Genomic DNA, 22,327 nt, shown 5'->3' with positions numbered 1-22,327 from the left:
CACATCAATCATCAGAATGGGGAAAATGTGATCTGTGACTTTAACTGTGACATGGTTTTTGGTTCCAGATGGGCTGATTTGAATTTCAGAAACTATGGATCTCCTGAGAATTTCTCACACAACACAGAAATAGTTGGGTGGGGTCTGGGGGCAGCAACTCATGATCACTCTTTATGAATGTGGTGTGAAGAAAATCATCTTAGCACGTATAAGACATTGAACCCTAAAGTGGATGGGCTCTAACAACAGCCAAGAATAAGAATCTGCAGATTTCATGGGCACAGTGTAACGAAGCGGGACTCGAGGTAAGATCCATATGCAGAGCTTTTATTAAAAGTGAGCGTGGTCATACAGGCAGGGTCAAAACAGGAACAGTGAGGAACAGGCAGAGTCGTAGTCAGGGTACAGGCAAAGGATCGAGGCAGGCAGCAATGGGTCGTAAACAGGAATCAGGCAAGAACAGTAACAAACAAGAAGACAGGGAGATAACGCTTAGAATTGCACACTGGGGAAACAAGACTTCGCGGTGAGGTGGTGTGTGTGAAAGTCCTTTATAGTCCTGGTAATGAGCTGCAGCTGGGTGTGGTGATTAGTGTGGAGTGTGTGAATGTGGCTGACAGAGAGGATGATGGGGAATGTAGTCCGGGAAGAGACAGGAACAGACAGTGATCATAACACACAGACTCACTGGACAGTTGAAGACGGAAAAAGATGTTTTTTTTTTTTCAACTGTACAGTTTCTGTGCCTCAGATTAGGCATTTGCACCCCCATAATTATTGCTTACTTAATATTTTTTGTACCATTCTGTGCAAACTCAGAGACTTTTGTGTAAGAAACATCCCAGTATATCAACAGGATCTGAAATATGGCACCAACAACCATGCCACGGTTATTGTTTTGTTGATTCTGATAGTTGATGTGAACATCATTAACCGGAGCTCTGTATCTGCATGTTGTTGATGTTTTGTTAATATTATGCTGCTACCATATGATTGGCTAATTGGGTAACTGCATGAATATACAGGTGGTCTTAATAAGGTGGACGGTGAGTGTATCCACATACTTCATCTTTTGTTATTTTTTTGTAATGCTTGTAAGTTGGACATTATTACAAATAATTATGCTGTTGTGTTTATTTGTATTTTAGATGAATGCAAGGATCTGTCTGGGGACATAATGTACCTGGCAACAAAATACATCCCCCAGAAAAGAGCGGGTCAAGCCTTGTTAAGCCCCGGGTATACTTCAGCCGTCTGCGTTCGTGCACCGCCAGCTGCACACCCCGTCCGCGTGCAGCCCAAATTTCGAGACCGTGCGGACGGTGCGCGTGCAACAGCGCAAGCAGGACAGAAGAGTCCACTAGGTGGCAATACGCACAGTACTGAGCACAATGTGCAGTCGTCGAAGAAGAGTGTGTGAAGAACGATTCAAAAATAAGACGAGTAAACTCAAAAGCATGCCTTCTCCATCGTTTTTGATTCCTGTTCTCTTGGTGTATCTTCTGAACTATGTTGCAATGGTGGATGCACTATTTTTCTTCTCCGATCCTGCCCAGCGAATATCCATGACACAATGTCTGATAATAGTATAGAAAAAATTGCACTGCGCATATGTCGAACTCGGTCATCTGCGCTGATGTACCAATTGCTTGTGAAAATTGCATCAAAGCAATTAAAAAAAAAAAAAATTAACAGGGTAAATTATCATGAGACCACAATGCCGAAAAAGCTTCAATAGGAGTGTAAGTTTCTGCCTCATCAGTAAATTCATGAAGTTAGGTGTTGTAAGCTCCATATATGGTTATTTTGGGCAGGAGATGAGGCAGGGATACATGTGCACACAATTTTCCACTGATTAGGATTTTTAATGGGAATTTTGCTCAGATTCTGCCATATGGTTTTACAAACCTGAAAACGTTTTAGCTATAAAGTACTTTTCAGAGAAGAATTATTCTAATTCATTTCTATTGGCAATTTTTTAATTGTTTTAAACAAGACTAATTTATGCAGTTTTGCCTATAAAATAAACACCTATTGTAGAATGTTCGGATATTATTCCTGGAAACTGAAGGTATTTGGCAGTGACATCAGTGCCTCACTCAGATCATTTCATTACTTCGCTCACTCCAGTTCACAGGTGTAGCTGCACACAGTCTAGATTGTGCAGACGGTGCGCACATATTCTACGGCAAGTTTATTTTGTATAAATCCTGATACATGCATGTGTGGAAAATTGCGTATGCATAATTCAAAGGCCATTTTGTGTGTACACAAACAATTTATACATCGGGCCCCTGGTACTCCAAGGGTGAAACAAGCTGTTAGGAATTCTTTAAAATAATGATTACAAATTCTCCATAATTAAGAAACAATGACTATTTGTAAGAAATTGATTCAGTGGTGATGTTTGTGTTTCACAGGTTTTTCTTCTTGGCACATAACTGTGTTGGTTTTCTGTTTTGTTTCTGGATCTGGAGCTGTACTTCTGCTCTGCTGTTTGATCTACTGCAGATTAAAAAACACAGGTGTGTTTGGAAGATTTTATTTCTTGTGATTAACTCTGTATGTGTCACTGTAAGTGTTTTTGCTCATTTAAATGTGATTATTCTGCATCTTCTCTTCAGTCTCCAGAAGCACAATCTGGAATCTTCAGCTTTCTCTGGTCTTTTTTCCAAACATCTGTATGTCCTTCGCCTTCTTCTTCTGGGGTCTTACTGAAGGTGAGTTTAGTAGTTTATATGAGAGTGTGCTGTGGCAGATTAGTTTTGATGTTGTACAGAATTGTCTTATACCAGACTCATGCTAACGTCTCGGTTACAAAGGTAACCCTCGTTCCCTGAAGGAGGGAACGGAGACGTACGTCGGACAGACCGACGAATAGGAATCCCTACCAAAGCGCCACAGGAGCTGCCCTCCTCCAGCGCTCTGTTGTAAGCCACCTGAACCCCCTTGCCTGCGGACGGTGGGACAGGGCTAACACACAGAGAGGGTCGATCACTGTTGTTCCAAAACCCATTCAGTGAGACTATTGGATAACGCTGGGAAAGCGTAACCTTCGTTTGAAGGAACGCTGCGGAAGCCACATCCTTCCCCGAAGGAGTTATGTGGAGAAGTACATATGGACTAACCCTGTAGGGCTGTGCTACATATGGAAGAGCTGGGGTGACTCCAACCCAATGAAGGGTAGGTTCTCCCAGAGGGAAAGACACGGGCTTCGTTTAAGAGCAGCCGTGGAAAAGCCATATGGGATCCCCGTAGGGTCACACATATGGAACCCAGCCTAAATCCGGTTCTCAAGGATACAACGGAGTATAGGCCTGGCGCCAGACGCTCCGCCACGTCGGCTGCCGAAGGGTAACCGGAGGACTCAACAGGGTCTGCCCGTAGGGACTCTCTGGAGAATAGAACGCGCATGTAGCGCAGCAAGCCGACACTAAGCCGGGGCCTCTCCGTGCCTCTGACCTGAGGCGAGAACATGGGAGGAGACCGGCTCGACACGAAGGCTATAGTATCTAGCGAACGTGTTAGGTGTCGCCCAGCCCGCAGCTCTACAAATGTCTGTTAGCGAGGCGCCACGAGCCAGCGCCCAGGAGGATGCCACACCTCTCGTGGAGTGAGCATGCAACCTGAGCGGGCAGGGCACGCCCTGAGCTTGGTAAGCCAGGGCGATGGCATCCACTATCCAGTGGGCCATCCTCTGCTTGGAGACAGCCTTTCCCTTCTGCTGGCCTCCGTAACAGACAAAGAGCTGGTCTGAGGTCCTGAAGCTTCGAGTTCTGTCTATGTACAGTCGCAAGGCGCGAACTGGACAGAGCAAAGCCAGGGCTGGGTCTGCCTCCTCCGAGGGCAGCGCTTGCAGGCTCACTACCTGGTCCCTGAAGGGAGTGGTAGGAACCTTGGGCACATAGCCAGGCCGGGGTCTTAGTACCACATGGCTATCACCCGGCCCGAACTGTAGGCACGATTCGTCGACCGAAAATGACTGCAGGTCCCCTACCCTCTTGACGGAGGCCAATGCCACCAGCAGCAAAGTCTTCATAGACAGAATCTTTAAGTCTGCTGACAGCAAAGGCTCAAAGGGAGCAATCTGAAGTGCTCTGAGCACCAGAGTAAGGTCCCAAGAGGGTATGGAGGGGGGACGAGGAGGATTTAACCGTCTCGCCCCCCTAAGGAACCTGACGACCAGGTCGTGCTGACCAACAAATTTGCCATCTATGTGGTCGTGGTAAGCGGAGATAGCAGCAGAATGGACTTTGAGGGTGGAGGGGGACAGCCTACGCTCCAACCCCTGCTGCAAGAAGGAAAGCACGACACCGATCGAGCATCTTCGGGGGTCTTCCCGGCGAGAAGAGCACCACTCGACGAACAGGTTCCACTTCGAGGCGTAAGCACGTCTCGTAGACAGTGCGCGAGCCGAAGTGATGGTGTTAAGTACCTCGGGGGTAAGTCACCTAGAACCTCCGCGTCCCGTCCAGGGACCAGACATGGAGTTTCCAGAGGTCTGGACGCGGGTGCCAAAGAGTGCCCCGTCTCTGAGAAAGAAGGTCGTTCCTCAGAGGAATGGGCCAGGGAGGGGCTGTCGCGAGGAGTGAGAGTTCTGGGAACCAGGTCCGGTTGGGCCAGTAAGGCGCAATCAGCAAGACCTGCTCCTCGTCCTCCCTGACTTTGCACAGAGTCTGTGCAAGTAGGCTCACTGGGGGAAACGCATATTTGCGCAGGCCCCGGGGCCAGCTGTGTGCCAGTGCGTCTGTCCCGAGTGTTCCCCCGGTCAGAGAGTAAAACAACTGGCAGTGGGAGGTTTCTGGTGAGGCAAACAGGTCTACCTGAGCCTCTCCGAACTCTCTCCAGATCAGCTGAACCACCTGGGGGTGGAGTCGCCATTCTCCTGGCAGCGCAGCTCGTGATAGCTCGTCGGCCACACGGTTGAGCACACCGGGGACATGAATGGCGCGAAGCGACCTCAGAAACTTCCGACTCCACAGGAGGAGATGGCGGGCGAGTTGCGACATGCGACGGGAGCGTAGACCACCTTGATGGTTGATGTACGCAACGGTCGCAGTGTTGTCCGTACGGACCAGTACATGCTTGCCCCGTAGCAGGCCTTTGAGGCGGCTCAGAGCAAGGCGTACTGCCAGCAACTCGAGGCAGTTGATGTGCCAATGCAGATGGGGTCCCGTCCAAACCCCTGACACTGCATGCCCGTTGTACGTGGCACCCCAGCCGGTGGCAGAAGCATCTGTGAACACCACAGCATGCCGGGACACCTGTTCTAAGGGCACTCCTGCCCGAAGAAACAAGGGGTCCGACCACGGACTGAAGGTTCGGCGGCACTCCTGAGTGATTGACACCCGGAACGTGCCACGCTGCCACGCCCATCTCGGGACTCGGCCGTGAAGCCAGTGCTGAAGCGGTCTCATATGAAGCAGACCGAGCGGTGTTACAGCCGCAGCAGCCGCCATATGCCCCAGGAGCCTCTGAAAGAATTTCAGTGGGACCGCTGTCCTGCCGTTGAACGTATTCAGGCAGTTCAACACTGACCGAGCACGTTCCTCTGTGAGGCGTGCTATCTGCTCGACCAAATCCAACTCCATACCGAGAAAAGAGATCCTCTGCACCGGGGCGAGTTTGCTCTTTTCCCAGTTGACCTGAAGCCCCAACTGGCTGAGGTGTCTGAGCACCAAATCCCTGTGTTCGCACAACTGATCCCGGGACTGTGCTAAAATGAGCCAGTCGTCGAGATAGTTGAGAATGCGAACACCCTGTTCTCTCATGGGAACAAGGGCTCCCTCCACGACCTTCGTGAAGACGCGGGGAGACAGGGCCAGCCCGAAGGGTAGGACTCTGTACTGATATGCCCGACCTTCGAACGCGAACCGCAGGAAAGGCCTGTGTCGCGGAAGGATCGAGACATGAAAGTACGCGTCCTTCAGGTCGATCGCTGCAAACCAATCCCGGGGACGGACGCATTCGAAAATGCGTTTCTGCGTGAGCATCTTGAACGGTAGCTTGTGAAGGCTCCGATTCAAGACGCGCAGATCCAGGATCGGTCGTAACCCGCCGCTTTTCTTGGGTACAATGAAGTAGGGACTGTAGAACCCTGACCTCATATCGGCTGGAGGGACCGGCTGTATCGCATCCTTCGCCAGTAGGACTGCGATCTCCGCATGCAAGACAGGGGCATCGACATCTTTCACTACAGTGAAGTGGACACCCCTGAACCTGGGGGGACGCCGGGCGAACTGAATCGCATAGCCGAGCCTGATGGTCCGAATGAGCCAGCGGGACGGACTGGTGAGCGCTAACCAGGCCCCCAGAGACCGTACCAGCGGGACCAGAGGAACCACAGGCGCACCCGCAGCGGGGCAGCAAGGTGGAACGCAGGGACGCGGCCCGGGGGGCTCTCTCTGCGAGGCGGCCCGACGCGGCGTCACAGTGTGCTGTGCAACACTTACCTGCTTCCACGGGTGGACAGAGGGAGCAGTCGAGGCTTTGACTGCCTGCTGCTCGCTGCTGTCCGCTGGCGAGAGAAGAGGGGGATGAGAGTGGTGAGGTTCTTGCCCTCCCACTGCTCTCCGAGCCCTCTTCGGACCCGGAGATAGAGGAAACTGCTCTTTTATTGAGAATTTGGGTACCGCTGGCTGTTGGGCCAGCGGCGGAACAAAAACAAAAGGAAACAAAAGATTTTCCACCCGGCCCTCCTCCGGGGGAAGGAGCGGTGCGGTCACCACCTCCTGTAGAACAGTCCTCTCCATCTCCGGGTCGCCCGTCCTAGGGCCGCTTGGACTTGGCCTTGCCACCCTTCTTCTTGGGGGGTGGCGGGACGGGCTGGGCGCCCCGACCGCGACCGGCTCCACGGCGCTGCTTAGCCGGAGGCTGCTGCTGCTGGGGCGCGGGAGCGGGGGCGGCCGCAGGGGGGCGCCCTCGGCGACGAGCAGTCTGAGGTGCTGCGGGCGGTGGTGGAGCAGCAGCTGACCGCCTCGGCAGGATATGACTGATGGCCTCAGACTGCTTTTGTACAGTCGAGAACTGTTGGGCAAAGTTCTCGACCGCGTCGCCGAAGAGGCCGGTCTGGGACACGGGGGAATTAAGAACCTGACCTTGTCGGTATCCCTCATGTCCGCGAGACACAGCCAGAGATGGCGCTCCTGGACCACAAGTGTGGACATCGCACGACCCACTGACCGCGCCGTAACCTTCGTCGCACGAAGCGCGAGGTCCGTCGCGGCACGAAGTTCCTGAAGAACTTGTGGGTCATGACCACCCTCGTGCAGATCCCTCAGTGCCTTGGCCTGATGGACCTGCAACAACGCCATAGCGTGTAGGGCAGAGGCAGCTTCCCCACAGGCCTGGTAAGCCTTGCCGGTAAGATCCGACGAGTGCTTACAGGCCCGGGAAGGGAGAGACGGCTCCCCCGCCAGGTGGAGTTAGGGCACAGTTGCATAGCAACGGCCCGTTCCACAGGGGGTATGCGCGTATAACCCTTCGCTGCCCCGCCGTCAAGGGTGGTGAGGGAGGAGGACCCACCGACACGGTTTCGGGCAGTAAAAGGTGCCGTCCACGTGCCAGTGAGCTCTTCATGCACCTCCGGGAAGAAAGGCACTGGGGTGGGGGGCTGAGAACCAGCCCTTGCCACCCCGAGATACCAATCGTCCAACCTCGAGGGCTCGGGACACGGTGGAGGATTCCACACGAGCCTGACCCTGTTGGCGGCCCGGGAAAGCATAGCCATCATTTCCGGGTCTGAATCGGGCACAGTTGTCACTCCCGAGGGAGGCAGCTGCGCCGAATCGTCATCCGCGGAAGTATCAGGCTCACCCTCCGATGCAGCGATCGACATCCGGTCATCCTGGGGAGCTCCGAAGGATACGGATGGTACACACCTCTGGGGTGGTCCACCGCGCTCCCCGGCAGCTCTACTGGCTGCGGAGTGCAGGAGGGATGAGGGTTCCTAGGGGTTGGGTCCCCGAAGGAAGCGCGCTCACCGTGATCCTCAGGTCACCAGTGCCGCTGCCCGAAGCAACCCTCTGAGGAGGATTGGAACGAGGCAACGGCACCGGGACTCCGCCCCTTTGCAGGAACTGGAGTCTAGACCGCAACTCCGCGACGGTCATCATCCCACAATGGGTACATGACTCGTCCACAAACGCCGCCTCAGCGTGCCTTAAGCCCAAGCACGCGATACAGCGTTGGTGACCATCCTGGGGCGCCAGGTAACGACCGCATCCAGCAGCACACAAGTAGAACGACATCTTTAAAAAGACGCGAACTACTCGTGTAAGCTCTTTCAAGGACTGACTCTTTTAGGTGCTGAAGCACGCAGGGGAATAGCCGCTGCAGCACAGACAGGGAATGTGCAGCCTGTCGTGTGCACTCTCTTTGCAGACGCTGCTCTTACCAGCTGTGAGAACAGCTTTTTAGCGCTCTTAAAGCGCACCGTCACCAGCCGTGAAAACGGCCTTCACGCTGATACACAGCTTAATTTGCTCAAATAAAAAAAGGCAAAACACAAAGCAAAGAAGAAAAAATCGGCCCCGCTGCTGTGCTGTTCCTCCTGCACCGGACGAGAAGAGCAGTCAGAGAGAGAGCTGGCTCGTTGAAGTCCGTTCTTCAAACACTCGCTCGTAGAAACCACCGTGTTTGCAGTAGTTCGGCTCCGAAGCGAAAAGCTGAAGATGCAACGCACCTGCTGCTCATTATATACCCGCGCTGCGAGGTGAGCAGCTGATGCAGATGATTGCATGCCAATGTGCATTGGCTCGTTTAGTTACACTCGAAGTAGATTGGCTTCTCTGGCGAGATTCCTATTCGTCGGTCTGTCCGACGTACGTCGAACGTGACCGACTGAATGGGAACTATTGGTATTTTTTCGAATCAATAATACCCATCAATGAATATTCTGTTGCAGGATTTCTGCACGAGACCGTCACTTGCTGTGCTCTTTATATTCTGAGGCCTGTTATGTTGATTTGGGCTTTCCCTTTTTTAAAGTATCTTCAAGGTATGTTACGATTTAATGTTTTTTTATTATTATTATTCCTAAGGGTATCAGTAGATACATATTGATCGCAACAAAAAATCACTTTGTCCTACCACAACCTAACACTGAATAAATGCTAAGTACAAGCAATGGAAAAGATGTGTAATTTAATACAATGGCAGTGCATTAGTGTTTTACAAAATATTTTATGTTTTCAACTCTTTCTGTCCACAGACAACATTAAAACATGGATCAGGTTTTTCAGAATAACGAGTGAATTTGCTGTTTTTACAGTCATTGTTTATTCAGGTGGGTAAATCCTAATGTTACACATCAGAGCTCATTATTTTGACATTAAAAGTGTTTTATGAAATATTACCTTCAATAGATTTGTAGAAGAATTCAGCCCTTAAATCTTACACCTCTCTCTCTAAAATCTCGCTGTCCAAACCTGAAGTCAGCAACCCTGAATACACAAAATGATTCAAAGACAGACAGTGTCTCAAAGTCTTACAACTATAGTATCCCCGGATTACATTTGTTTTGTGAAGACAAGTGTGATTTCTCTGAACATCCGTTTCAGTGATTTATCTGTCAGGTTGTAGAAACATTTTCTGCATTCTGCTTTAATAGTACAACAGAACCTATGGGTGTCGTAATTTTAAATATGTGTGAATGTTTGAGATATTCTAAATTATAAAATAATAAGGTTACATTCTTGTATAGTTTATAGTTTACTACATTTAGTGTTGAATTATCTTTTCTAAAATATCATGATTTACATGAGGTGACCTTTACTTTTCTTGGTACAGATTCAGTTATTATGGGCTTATTTAATTCAGGCAACTGTTTGACAAACACTCTTCAGTTCACCACATCTTTAGATATGTACTTGCTTATTACATCATTTATCTTGTGTGACATTTATTTTTGATCTATTCCTCAGTTCTTTTTGCATATGGCTGGAGAAAGAGTGCACATGATACTGACAATGGTCGTCGCGTAGCTTCTGGAATATGCTTTGGATTTGTTGTGCTGTTGTGTCTCTTCCTGAGTGCAGGTAAGAGTTTCTGTGTGATTTGAGTCCTTACATTGTTAAATCTGAGTGGCAGGCTAAGTGTATATAAAAGCACATATTTATGATTGATAAGTTTTAGGGATGCTCACATTGACCGTTTAACCGTTAACCGAAAGTAAGAATTTTAACCGATTAATACTATCAGTTAAACGTTTTTTGTTTTGTTTTGTTTTTTTTTGCTGCATGTTAAAGAAAAATATGCTATATATACATATATGCTTATTTGTTAACTCGCGGGGCGTTTCACACGTGCCAGACATATTTCGCTAAGCAACAAGCAAAATGAAGCGAGCGAAAAGAAGTTGCTGTGACCGTTTCGATAGAAAGGGTCAGGCGCGGCGTTGGCACGGGGGATAGGAAAAGACAGAAATCGACCCCCGCACTTTTGATAAGGGCTGCTTCAATCAGTCAAAATATATCATCTTTTAGCTTAGGATATTTTCTTTCAAATGAGACCATTTTCACGTTTCTGTGAGCTTTCGTTCATAAATAATCAACTGTTTTGTCGCAGATGTGAAGAAGAGGAAATGCGCTCTCGAACAGAGAAACACGCGATCTCCAAGCAATCGATCACAGCGTGCTAATGTTTTAGGACAGGTCGATGGTATATAAATCGTGGCCGAACGTTAGCGTTTGTCAATCAAGCAAAACCGTCCATTCAGAAACCGAGAAATTTGACACTTTAAGGTAAGAGGCTGATCTCTCAGATTGACGCGCGAGCTGGCTTGACTGAAGTTTTCGTGAGGATTTGTAGTTTATGGACTGTTTTGAGTTCGGTAATTACATCTAGAAAGGTAAAAGCATTGATGGCATCTATAAAAGAGATATCTAAAAGCGAAACGAAAATTATTGCCTCGACCGGCGACACAGTGGAGAGGACGCACGAGGAGACCTGCGTGTTTAATTGGTATGTGTATAGCTACTGTACTACTGCATTTACAAAGCTTATCAGTGGCATGCACTTTGATCACGAAAGTGAAAGTGCCTTTTGCGGTCGCAATCGCGGTGACCCCCGCGTTCCCATTTCTCTCGATGTGAACCGTGAGCTCCAGTCCATTACAATTTAGGGCCATGGTATACTTCATTTCCCGCATTCCGCTCAGTCTCGTGCGCAAGCCTTTCAAAGAAACTCCTTTGCCCATGAGCACGGAAAGACGCGTTCGGTATGCACACGTGCACCGTCCGTGGTCATCACAATAACAATCCTTGAGGTAGGCCTGCTATTTTTATTTGACGGAAAAAATGTCTAAAATACCGGTTGTTCAAAGCTTCAATGGATTCACCGTGTTTTTGTTTTGTCATCTTAATTTGTTGAACATTTAAGTGAAAAATATTTAGTGTAGGTCTACTTATTTTATGCCTTTTATTTAAATTATTTTTTTCTGTTGTCAGAAACGCTGCAGGTGCGTGACAATTTGATAATGTGAATCCAGATTCTGTTGTTTATCTGTTCTATGCTGCTGTTTGCATGTTAAAATAAACCCTATGTCATAGCCTATATATGTCATATTATCATCATATAGGCTATACAATATTATAATCTTATCAGTTAACGGTTAATAATCGGATAACGAGCGTCGGTTGTCGGTCGAGAAATTTAACCGAAATGAGCATCCCTAATAAGTTTATTACCAATGGGTTTGTTTTTATTTTTTCTTATTCTACAGTTACCAAAAATGATAATCAAATACATACAGAACATTCGAATAGTTTCATTTTAGGCCTAACTGTGTGTTAATGTTTGATTTTTTTTTTATTTTTTAGTTGACTTAAGGCCACCCAGTCAACAACAGCCAAGAGTGTCTTCTCGACGCATACGGACTCGAGGTGAACACATTCTTATTGTTTTACCTCAGTAGTAAACTTGCAAATATTAGCTCTATAAAACTATAAGCTCCAGAAAAAAGCAATCTCAATACACCATTTTACACAGTCTCAAATTTAGTTACTGAGTGTTGATAAAACAAAGCATTTATCTTGACCACAGTTTCCCTCCACCATTGTACAATTGTGATAATCAGTGCTCACTCTGTGTTTGGGAAAGCCTTTCCAAAATTTAGCACTCTTTCATTCATGTTTACTTTTTTTCTCTTTTATTGAAAGTATTTCTCGGGTGTATTGTGGTGTCTCTTTTTCAACTCTTCCAGTTGATCTCATTTGGACTTCCTTCTCCAGGTACTGTAACACCTAAACAATGACCCCTTCATAATTAAACCAATATGCGAGTAGTTTGTAAAATTCCAACTGCTTGCACTGTTTTTCTGTGTAAAAATGCAGTTGATTGTAATTCAGCCAGTTTCACCTTGATGTAGAATGCCATGTTGATATGGATGCGCAGATTGAACACCTAATGATTTAATTCAATAAGAACACTTCTAGACTCTCATTTCTGTGATTTTAACATTTGAGCAATGTTGATGTGTTTTAATGATATATTATTGACTGTTGTTTTGTTTGAATGGGAAAATAATGCATTGTTTTTCTTTTATTGTAGCATTTTTAATTGTGCTCTTTGTTCAGCCACTACTGTTTACCTTCATACAATTTTTACCTTTTCTGCAGACAAAATTCAAATGTAAGTACATTTTGAAATACATTCTTATTATTATTGTATTTGTATAAGTATGGAGAGAGTAGATCCTATAATAATATTCCTGTATTTATGAATTACTGAATTAATAGAAATGCTATGCTTATGTTGAAATATATGCATAATGCATAATATTTGCTAAACTGTTAATTTTGGCATTAAAAGGGAGTTGCTATATCAACAGTACTGTATTGTTACATATTTCTGAATTAAGTGGGACTTAATTTTATCTTTTGGTTGTTGATTGTATTGTGAAAAGTGAACAATATCTGTGAATGTGATTGTCTGCAGCAAAAACATAAAGAAACTGTAAGACCAATAAGAACATTAAAGAGTATTAAGAACATTAATTCAAGCCAATTTTGATTTCATGCCGACTCTTCTCAATTGCTCTGTATAAGTTTTGAGATCAGCTCTAGTATGTAACCTGTGAGAGTTTATGAATTCAGAAGATGATCTTTTCATTCACAGTTCTCCGCCAAAGATGGATAACATTATTGTGGATAATAACAATGACACTCCTGGATATCATCCTTGTGATTTATAGTCATCTAACCATATTGGAAAGAGAGAAAGGTATGATACTTTATTTATTTATTTTTAGTAATTTTAATTTTTCATCTAGAAAAAAAAACACTTTCTTAAAGTAGTATACAGTTTTAACAAGAAGATTTTTAAATAGATTTTTTTGAGGAAAATCACAAGTTTGTCAGCTTTTATGCAAGGACTTTTTTTTTTTTTTTGAATGTTGACTGTCATGAAACAGAACCAAGATCCAATTGCAAGTGAAAAGTCTTTATTTAAACCACTGCAACGAGACAATAGCAGAAGAACTATAGCAGGTGCAGTATAATCCAGAGGTGCATAGTCTCTAGTTCAGGCAGGGAAAACCAGTCCAAACAATCCAGAAGCGAACAGTTTCCAGGCGTAGAGATGCAGGAACTAGGAGGACTGCACAGAGAACGAGGACAGGACATGAACAACAACACTTCACAGAAATGCCAGCCAGATAAAGGCAGTGTAGATGAGGTACACCTGTGACCGCTAGATTGACTCGTCAGGTGCGCTGTAACTAGGTAACGCTGACAATACAAGAGCGGATACACACACACACACACACAGAGAGAGAGAGAATGAGCATACAGACCCATGACAGGTTATTTAGGTACATTAGATAGGTACATTTAGAATATAGTTTTTTTTTTTTTTTTTTTTTTTTTTTTTTAGATATTGTGCTGTTTGTGTTTATTTATTTATTTTTTTTTAATGTAAGATTTTTTTTTTATTATTATTTTGTTTAATCAACAGAGAACATGGAATGGACCTGTGTCATTGTATGTATTGAAGTTCTGAAGATGATAGTGGTCTTTGACAACCTTGTGACAGGTATGATCACTGGCTTACAATGTCCTTTATTACCCATAATGTAATTATAAAACAACAACTGGCAGTGGCCAGTGACCAATCTAGGGTGGCACAGAAATCTTAATTTTTTTGTAACAAAGTATGGGACTGCTTTAGTGCCTAAAAGACAACTGAATACAGTTAATTTGTACTTGACTGTAATTGAGATGGTGGTGGATAAGATCAAATAATACTGAGTGAATCTGATCATTTTTTGTCTGACTCCTCACCTCCAGAAATGTTAAGAGAAAAGAAGTTCACATTGCAGCTAAAGTTTACCTTGCTCAGACAGTTTGATTCTGGTTCTTATAATCCCAAAAAGCTTGCTCTCTATCATTAAATCCTCATGGATGATACATGCAAAAAACTACACGGTTCAAAGATTAGTCAACCTTCATTGAAATTTTTATAATATAATTATAATAAATTATAATAAATAAATTATAATAATTTTTAGAATATCTCTTTCAAAAACTTGCAACTGAAAAAGTTAACATTAAATGTTAAACAATTCTAATAGTTGTCAAAATAAATTAATTGCGACAGTTTTGTCATTTCTAAATTGAATTCAGTACAAAGGGGAAAAAGTATTTTGAATCTCAATGTGGAAGAATGTGAATATGGCGAGGGAGGAAGCTGGCAGCACATGAATGCCAGAATGAAAAATGCGATCCATTTCCAGTTGTACTTTATAATGTAAAATTGGCACATAATTTAGTACAAATGCACAGTGCTCACATTTATTGTACATTAAATTAAAGATTAAAAAATTACATATCAATTTGTGACTTATATTGTGATCTCACATAGTATATTTTAGTCCATATTTGAGAGACATGTACTTAAATGTGACACATTTAACAGATACAAGCACTGTCTCGCCATTCGCTGTTGATCTACTGAAGCTCCCTCATTTTTCTTGCACCTGGTGCTGAGGCAAAGTTGGCATGCTCACCTGAAACATCTCCTATGTGTTGTGGTCATAAAGAGACAGTTCTACGTCTAAATAAACACATGAAAATAGACACAGAAAAAGCTATTGTGAGCAGGGTGGCTAAGCTTCGGTAAGATCAGCTCTTGCTTTGATGTCAGTTAGCAGATTTAAGCATTATGCAAAATGTATAAATCATTATTTATGTTATTATAAGGTAAATTAAGTTAATTAAAGCAGATATACCCATTAGACACTGTGCTTGCTAAACTGCACATTATTTTCATCCTATTAATCACTTCATTGGTCATGATGGGTGATTTCTAGACAGGAGACTGAACTGTGATGTCTGAAAGTATTCAGATCCCTTCATTTTTTTCCACATTTTCTCACATGCTAAATTGCTTTAATTTTTTCACATTAATGTACGCCAAAATGAAAAAAGCAAGAACCACATTTGAAGACTTCAGATGCAAAAGCCTCTAAGTGCCATCTGAAATTTTCTTCTAAAATGATCATTTTTATCAGGCTGTTCAGTTATTTCACTTTAACGGTAATGAAAAGGACATATTATTTGCCAATAAAGTGAAAATACTAAACCTAAACATAGGAGCCTGATAAAAATGCTCATCTTTTGCATCTGAAATCTTTATTTGTGATTAATTTTGAAAATTCAATTAAAAAAATTACACTTGACGCAAACCCTCTTTTAGTGTTAAAAACTACTGTCAGGATTTACTAAAGACACACAGTGAAAGATTAGTGATTCCACACACACACACACACACACAAAATGTCTTAACTCATTTTGCACCTCTGATAGTTGCAGCTAGGAGGAGGAGGAACTGCAGAGAACAGAGATCGTTTTACTCACTGCCAGAGAAAAGTGTTACCTGAACATATCTTTTGCCACATTATTTTTAATTTTCTGAGATCCAGAAACCAACCATCACTGCAACATTTAAATATCTGAGCTTTATGGCAAAGTGGCTGTGCAGAAGCCTCTCCTCAGTGAAGATGCATGAAAACCTGCTCGAAATTTGCAAAATGACACCCACAGGACCCTGTGAGAAACTAGATTCTCTGGTCTGATGAACCTCAAAGCATCTTATCTGTAATGAACCAGAGAACTGGTTAAGGCAGAATAAGATCTGAATGCAAAAAATACAGAGATAATAAAAAACCTGATCCAAAGCGCTCAGGTACGGAAGCCCTGAACCGCATGGTGAAAAAAAAAAAAAAAAAAAAACTTGGTGGGGAGAAAAAAAAAACGAAAAGTTATCTCGTTATTTCAACATAATAAGTCGTTATAACGACATAATATCTCGTTATTTCAAGATATTTAGTCGTTATTTCAACATAATAATTCTTCATTATCTGTCAAGTATGATAAAGGAGGTTCATCTATCAATGTTCCCAATGGCGCAACGCTAAAGTATTGGACCGCCAGTCTAGCTATTACTGCGATCGCCGCGGTTTCAAATCCGCCTTTTGCCGAGTTCGTTCTTCTCTAGTTTCACATCACATATCAAAAAAGGCATTTATTTTCAATAAAAATTAAAACTATGTTATAAAAGTGCAAATAACCTGCCTAACGAGTGTTTAATAACATTAAAAGTATTTATTGGGCAGGGTTAGCAGCATGTTCGATATTACCCACTAGAGGGCAGAATAAGACAGGGAATCAATTAAAGAATGCAATAGTTATGTTGAACTACTGCTACAATTTGGTGCTCCAAAATCCCAGAGGTTTATCATGGGAATTTGCATTCATCCCAGGCTAACCTTTATTGAGGTTAAATTTATTAGACCATAGTAAATAAAACAATTTACAGTGCAAATGTCAGGGGTGTCAAACTTACAGCCCGGTGTCCAATCTGATTTGAACTATAATAAAACATAGAGATGCACTAGTCCAGGGGCCAAAAACGTTTTTAAGCGGGTTTTTTTTTTTATTATTATTCTGGGCTTGCAAACAAACTGCTTTGTAATATTTTCTAAACATATAAAAATCAAAATAGGTGCTAATATATTGAAATAATAGGACACGGAGTGTCTATTTACAGTAAGTGCAAATAGCGTCCCTTGTTGACAAACACTCTTTACAGTATAGCTCCAATGTCTGGTTGGGCCACTGAAGTTTAAAAAGGGACAGTTGTAATTTGATGTATTCAGTGTCGTAACAATAGCATGTAGGGTTTCAGATTTTGGCTTTTACAGCGATCGCTGCAGGGTCGAATCAGCATTTTGCAGAGCTCACCCAATAATAGAGCTCACTCCTATTTTCTCATCATATACATTTTCAATAAAATGAAAATAATGTTCAAAAAGTGGAAATAAAATGTGAACAAGTGTTTAATAATATTAAAAGTGTTCATTGATAGGGTTGGTGGAAAGTGGAGGGGTTTTATTCTCCCAATAATGCAGCATCCATTTAATAATTTTAATAAATATAATCACTCTATATGATATTATTGCATCCTGTACAAAAATACTGAGGTACAAATAGTATCTGCCAATACTAGCCTACAGCATCTAAATACTATTTACACTTCTTGCAAAGAACTGATAGGTGTAATGAAGGGTCAGTGGAGAGTGGATCCATTTGCAGTCTTTATTAAAACACAGTATAACAAAACAGGGCAAAGACAATACCGTAGTCGGGGACAGGCAAGGGTCAGGGCTGGCAGCGAGAATCATAAACGGGTCACAGGCAATAGTCAAGACAGGCGGCAAGCAAACACAGAGTAAAGTCCAGGCAAGGTTCAGGGTAGGCGGCAGAGGTTCTCGGGAGATAAACAGTCCAGGTAGCAACGGGTAAACAGTCCACAGAAATAACGCTCAGAAATGATCACTAAAAGCAAATCAAGACTTCGCGATGCAAGGCAGCGTGTGAAGCTCTTAAATAGTGTGTGTGTGATGTGGTGCAGGTGCATGTGTAATCAGTCCCAGGAATGAGGGCCTATGGGAAACGTAGTCCGAATGAGAAACAGTCAATATTCCGGTGATGGCTCCCTCCAATGGTCCGGAGGACGAGTCGAGGGAGCCTCATTCATGACAATAGGCTACTTTTACATGGTGTCAATAGAATATATCGCTATTTTCACCTAGTATAAATAGCATATCGTGAAAATGCTGCTATTGTCATTTAGTATAAATAGGATGTATCGGTATTTTCACTTAGTGTAAATAGCATCTACAGTAGGGGTGTCAAACTCATTTTAGTTTGAGGGACGGACTGGAAAGAAATGAACCATATGCGGGCCGAATTACTTTCTTCTTATAATAACCTTAGTGTGCTGATAGATGCATTAATATTAAACATATGAACAACAAATTAATTTGCAAGAAAACTGCATTGTTTTTTTTGTTTTTTTTTTTTACAGTGAAAAGACTATTCAATTTTTAAAATTATTTTTTATTTAATATTTTTTATTAGCATCTATTTTGATTTATCATGGCCAATTTCAATTTTTATAAGAAGCAAAACGTCTGATTCTGATACTGGTTGCAGATTTTTTTTAAAGCAAATTTATTTGGCATTTGGATATTAGAGGCATTTTTATCATAGTCAAAGATGTTATGCACATGAGCATGAGCAGTTGTTTTTAATTTAAATTACTGAATAATTTCAAGATTAACAGCAAAAACTAGGTCTGGTCTGACTTTAGCTTTGTGAAATTATGCTACATAACAAAACAAAATCAGCAGACGGTCTGAATGAATATTACTACTTTATATGGAGATAAGAGGAAAAGCCATCAAAACTTTTCTTAAAACAGCTGCCTTCAGAGATATGTTCATATCAATCCCACTGTAATATTTATATTATTCTCCCTATTTTTCGCAAACAGTGAGCTTGTGCATGGTACAGTAGTTCCTCTGCTGGCGGGTCTGTTCTCTTTGTGTCCATATTCAGCGTGTTAAAGTCCTTCTTACATACTTCGTAAATACACAGATGAAATTTTGGGAAAATATTACAAAGCAGTTTGTTTGCAAGCCCAGAATAATAAAAAAAAAAAAAAGCAAAATTTTGGAGCACCAAATTGTAGCAGTAGTTCAACATAACTATTGCATTCTTTAATTGATTCCCTGTCTTATTCTGCCCTCTAGTGGGTAATATCGAACATGCTGCTAACCCTGCCCAATAAATACTTTTAATGTTATTAAACACTCGTTAGGCAGGTTATTTGCACTTTTATAACATAGTTTTAATTTTTATTGAAAATAAATGCCTTTTTTGATATGTGATGTGAAACTAGAGAAGAACGAACTCGGCAAAAGGCGGATTCGAAACCGCGGCGATCGCAGTAATAGCTAGACTGGCGGTCCAATACTTTAGCGTTGCGCCACTGGGGACGTTGATAAGCGCACGTCCTTTATCATACTTGACAGATAATGAAGAATTATTATGTTGAAATAACGACTTATTATGTTGAAATAACGAGATATTATGTCGTTATAACGACTTATTATGTTGAAATAACGAGATATTATGTCGTTATAACGACTTAATATCTTGAAATAACGAGATATTATGTCGTTATAAGGAGATATTATGTCGTTATAACGACTTAATATCTTGAAATAACGAGATATTATGTCGTTATAACGACTTATTATGTTGAAATAACGAGATATTATGTCGTTATAACGAGATATTATGTCGTTATAACGACTTATTATGTTGAAATAACGAGATAACTTTTCGTTTTTTTTTTGTTTGTTTTTTTCACCATGCGGTTCAGGGCTTCCGTACTCAGGACAGAACTAGACTGAATGTTCACTTCCCAAAGACAAGCTTCACAGAAATCCAGGTGTGCAAAGCTTGTCTTTTCATGCTCCAAAAGACCTGAGGCTTTAAAGGATTAGTTCACTTTCAAATTACATTTTCCTGATAATTTACTCACCCCCATGTCATCCAAGATATTCATGTCTTTCTTTCTTCAGTCGAAAAGAAATTAAGGTTTTTTTGATGAAAACATTCCAGGATTATTCTCCTTATAGTGGACTTCAATGGACTCCAAACGGTTGAAGGTCAAAATTACAGTTTCAGTGCAGCTTCAAAGGGCTTTAAACGATACCAGATGAGGAATAAGAGTCTTATTTAGAGAAACCATCGCTCATTTTTGAAAAAAAATGTAAATGTATATGCTTTATATAAACAAATGATCGCCTTCAAAAAGTGCTTCCGCCAAAACCACACTTTCGTATTCTTCAAAAAGCTTACGCTGTATGTCATGCGCCTTCCCTATTCTGCTTACGTAAGGAACGCGGTGCCAGTTTCATTTTTTTCGTAAGCAGAATAGGGAAGGCATAGGACATACAGCGTAAACCTTTTGAAGAATATGGAAAGCGGAAGCACGTGTGATCATTTGTGTCTATAAAGCATATCGTCGCTGCCCGATGAAACTCACGTATGTCCAAAACGGTTACTTTTCAGGAAGTGAAAAAAACACCGTATTTCAAAAGCAGTTGAATGTAGCGTTGTCATACTTGGTACGGCATCTTTACATGTAACCATATTCTTGCCAGTGTAATGATATAATCCACATTTGACCAAAATTGAGTTTAAATGGACATACGTGCATATTTTACAATAACGGTGGTCGATACGCGTTCTTCCGATCATTAATTAGAATGGCCAAGTCGCATTTCATATTGACAGATGAATACCTCAGTTTATTAAATAGCCTACGTCTTAGTTTATTAAATACGCTTAGTTTATTTAATATTAAATATAAATTTATTAAATGTCTCTTGCAAACTATGAAGGGACAATGAATCAATACACTGACATGGTAATGCTAGACAGATACTTTGTTTGCACAGTCCTACCGTAATTTTGTCACTCCTAGACGTATGTCTGGCGTCAGGGGGGAAACGTTTACCTCGATAAAGGAAAGTCATTGTCTCACCAGGCTATTTTTATTTGGCAATGTAACCTCACAGTGTTATTCGGCTATCCAGTGCTGAGCTTCGATGAAACTTCACGAGACCGGCGAGATGCTTCCACAGGGCAGGAGATACGCGGCGTGATTGACAGCTTTGACACCAAATGGATATACGTGAAAATCAGATGACATGATTTCACAACTTTTCATTGGCCATTTAGATATGTGAAGCATACAGTATACGGAAATGAACCTGGACATTCAATCCGTCGAAAAATCTCAAAATCGGCAAAATGGACATATGTGGTTTTCATTGGACAGCGACAATATACAGTTGTATTTTTTAGAAAATTACTTATCGTTTCTCTAGATAAGACCCTTATTCCTCGTCTGGTATCGTTTAAAGCCCTTTGAAGCTGCACTGAAACTGAAAAGAAAGAAAGACATGAACATCTTGGATGACATGGGGGTGAGTAAATTATCAGGAAAATTTAATTTGAACTAATGAACTAATCCTTTAATCACTGCCAAATGTGTAAGGCTGCAAATATATTCTATTCTGTTAAGAACAACATTTTGCATACTTCTTAAAAGTGAAATGATTTCTGTAAATCTAGTTGTCAAATGCTGTTTGACCTCTGAACATATAAGCAATAGACTGTTTTAGAAAAATAATTTAAAGAGAAAAAAGAATAATTAGGGAGAATCAATAATGAATAATTTACTGCTTCATTTTTGAAATCTGAATATACGTGATTCAGACTGCAGTCAGTTTCTGCTCAACACTGGGTACAATATTGTCTCCCTTTACTTGATTTATTCTATTATTATTATTAGGTCATTCAGTAAATTAGTCAATAAAGAAACATGTTGATGTACTGTATTTTGTTATTACTAGAATATATATAATCCCAGGATAAAAATCCATATTTTCTGCTCATCCATTTGATATGAATCAGATTTCAGTTTTGTTTTAATACAGTGGCAGAACATTCAAGAGTCCAGAGACGACGACAGACTGAGACGAGCCAACAAAGATCAAATGCATGTAAATACACACTGATCAATCCTAATATGAGTCCTAACACACACACACACGCATTACATTTTATTATATATATATATATTATTGCAAAGAAAAGAGATCTGCTTAATTAACTGATTGTGTTTGTTTTGTGTGTTTATTAAAGTGCTTCTCTGTCATGAAATCATGTACATGTTTGGAGCAGTTGGTCTTGTTTTGTTGAACTCTGTTACACTGACAGCAGAACTGATCCTGAAAGCACGTGAGTAAATATCTATAATATTATCTTATATATTATAGAGATCTAACTAATTATGCAAATAACATGCTGAACACAATTATATTACTAAAAACTGCTTTACCGTTTTGCTGTCAAATGTCTGGTGTATTTTTCTTTCTCTTCAATGTTATTCAATCATTTTAATTCTT

General features: G+C 42.1%; 1 protein-coding gene across 1 annotated transcript; it reads left to right on the top strand.

Annotated features, from left to right (window-relative positions):
• The first annotated feature begins 431 nt into the window (after nucleotides 1-431).
• On the top strand, nucleotides 432-10,060 carry LOC137003940 (uncharacterized). The gene is made up of 7 exons (XM_067364269.1): nucleotides 432-453; nucleotides 1,149-1,322; nucleotides 2,421-2,525; nucleotides 2,625-2,720; nucleotides 8,906-8,998; nucleotides 9,212-9,286; nucleotides 9,924-10,060. Exons 1-7 carry the CDS (start codon nucleotides 432-434, stop codon nucleotides 10,058-10,060), a joined length of 702 nt encoding a protein of 233 aa, XP_067220370.1.
• Nucleotides 10,061-22,327: the final 12,267 nt, after the last annotated feature.

The sequence above is a fragment of the Chanodichthys erythropterus genome, chromosome 3 (assembly GCF_024489055.1).
Source record: "Chanodichthys erythropterus isolate Z2021 chromosome 3, ASM2448905v1, whole genome shotgun sequence".
Lineage (NCBI taxonomy): Eukaryota > Metazoa > Chordata > Actinopteri > Cypriniformes > Xenocyprididae > Chanodichthys > Chanodichthys erythropterus.
The sequence above is the reverse complement of the archived record's forward strand: the minus strand, read 5'-3'. Positions and strand labels throughout refer to the sequence as shown.

Coding starts and splice junctions, on each gene's coding strand:
- LOC137003940 (XM_067364269.1), top strand. CDS start 432: ATGGGTCGTAAACAGGAATCAG. Junction 454..1,148: donor GGGTCGTAAACAGGAATCAG/GCAAGAACAGTA, acceptor TTTGTATTTTAG/ATGAATGCAAGGATCTGTCT. Junction 1,323..2,420: donor ATTTCGAGACCGTGCGGACG/GTGCGCGTGCAA, acceptor TGTGTTTCACAG/GTTTTTCTTCTTGGCACATA.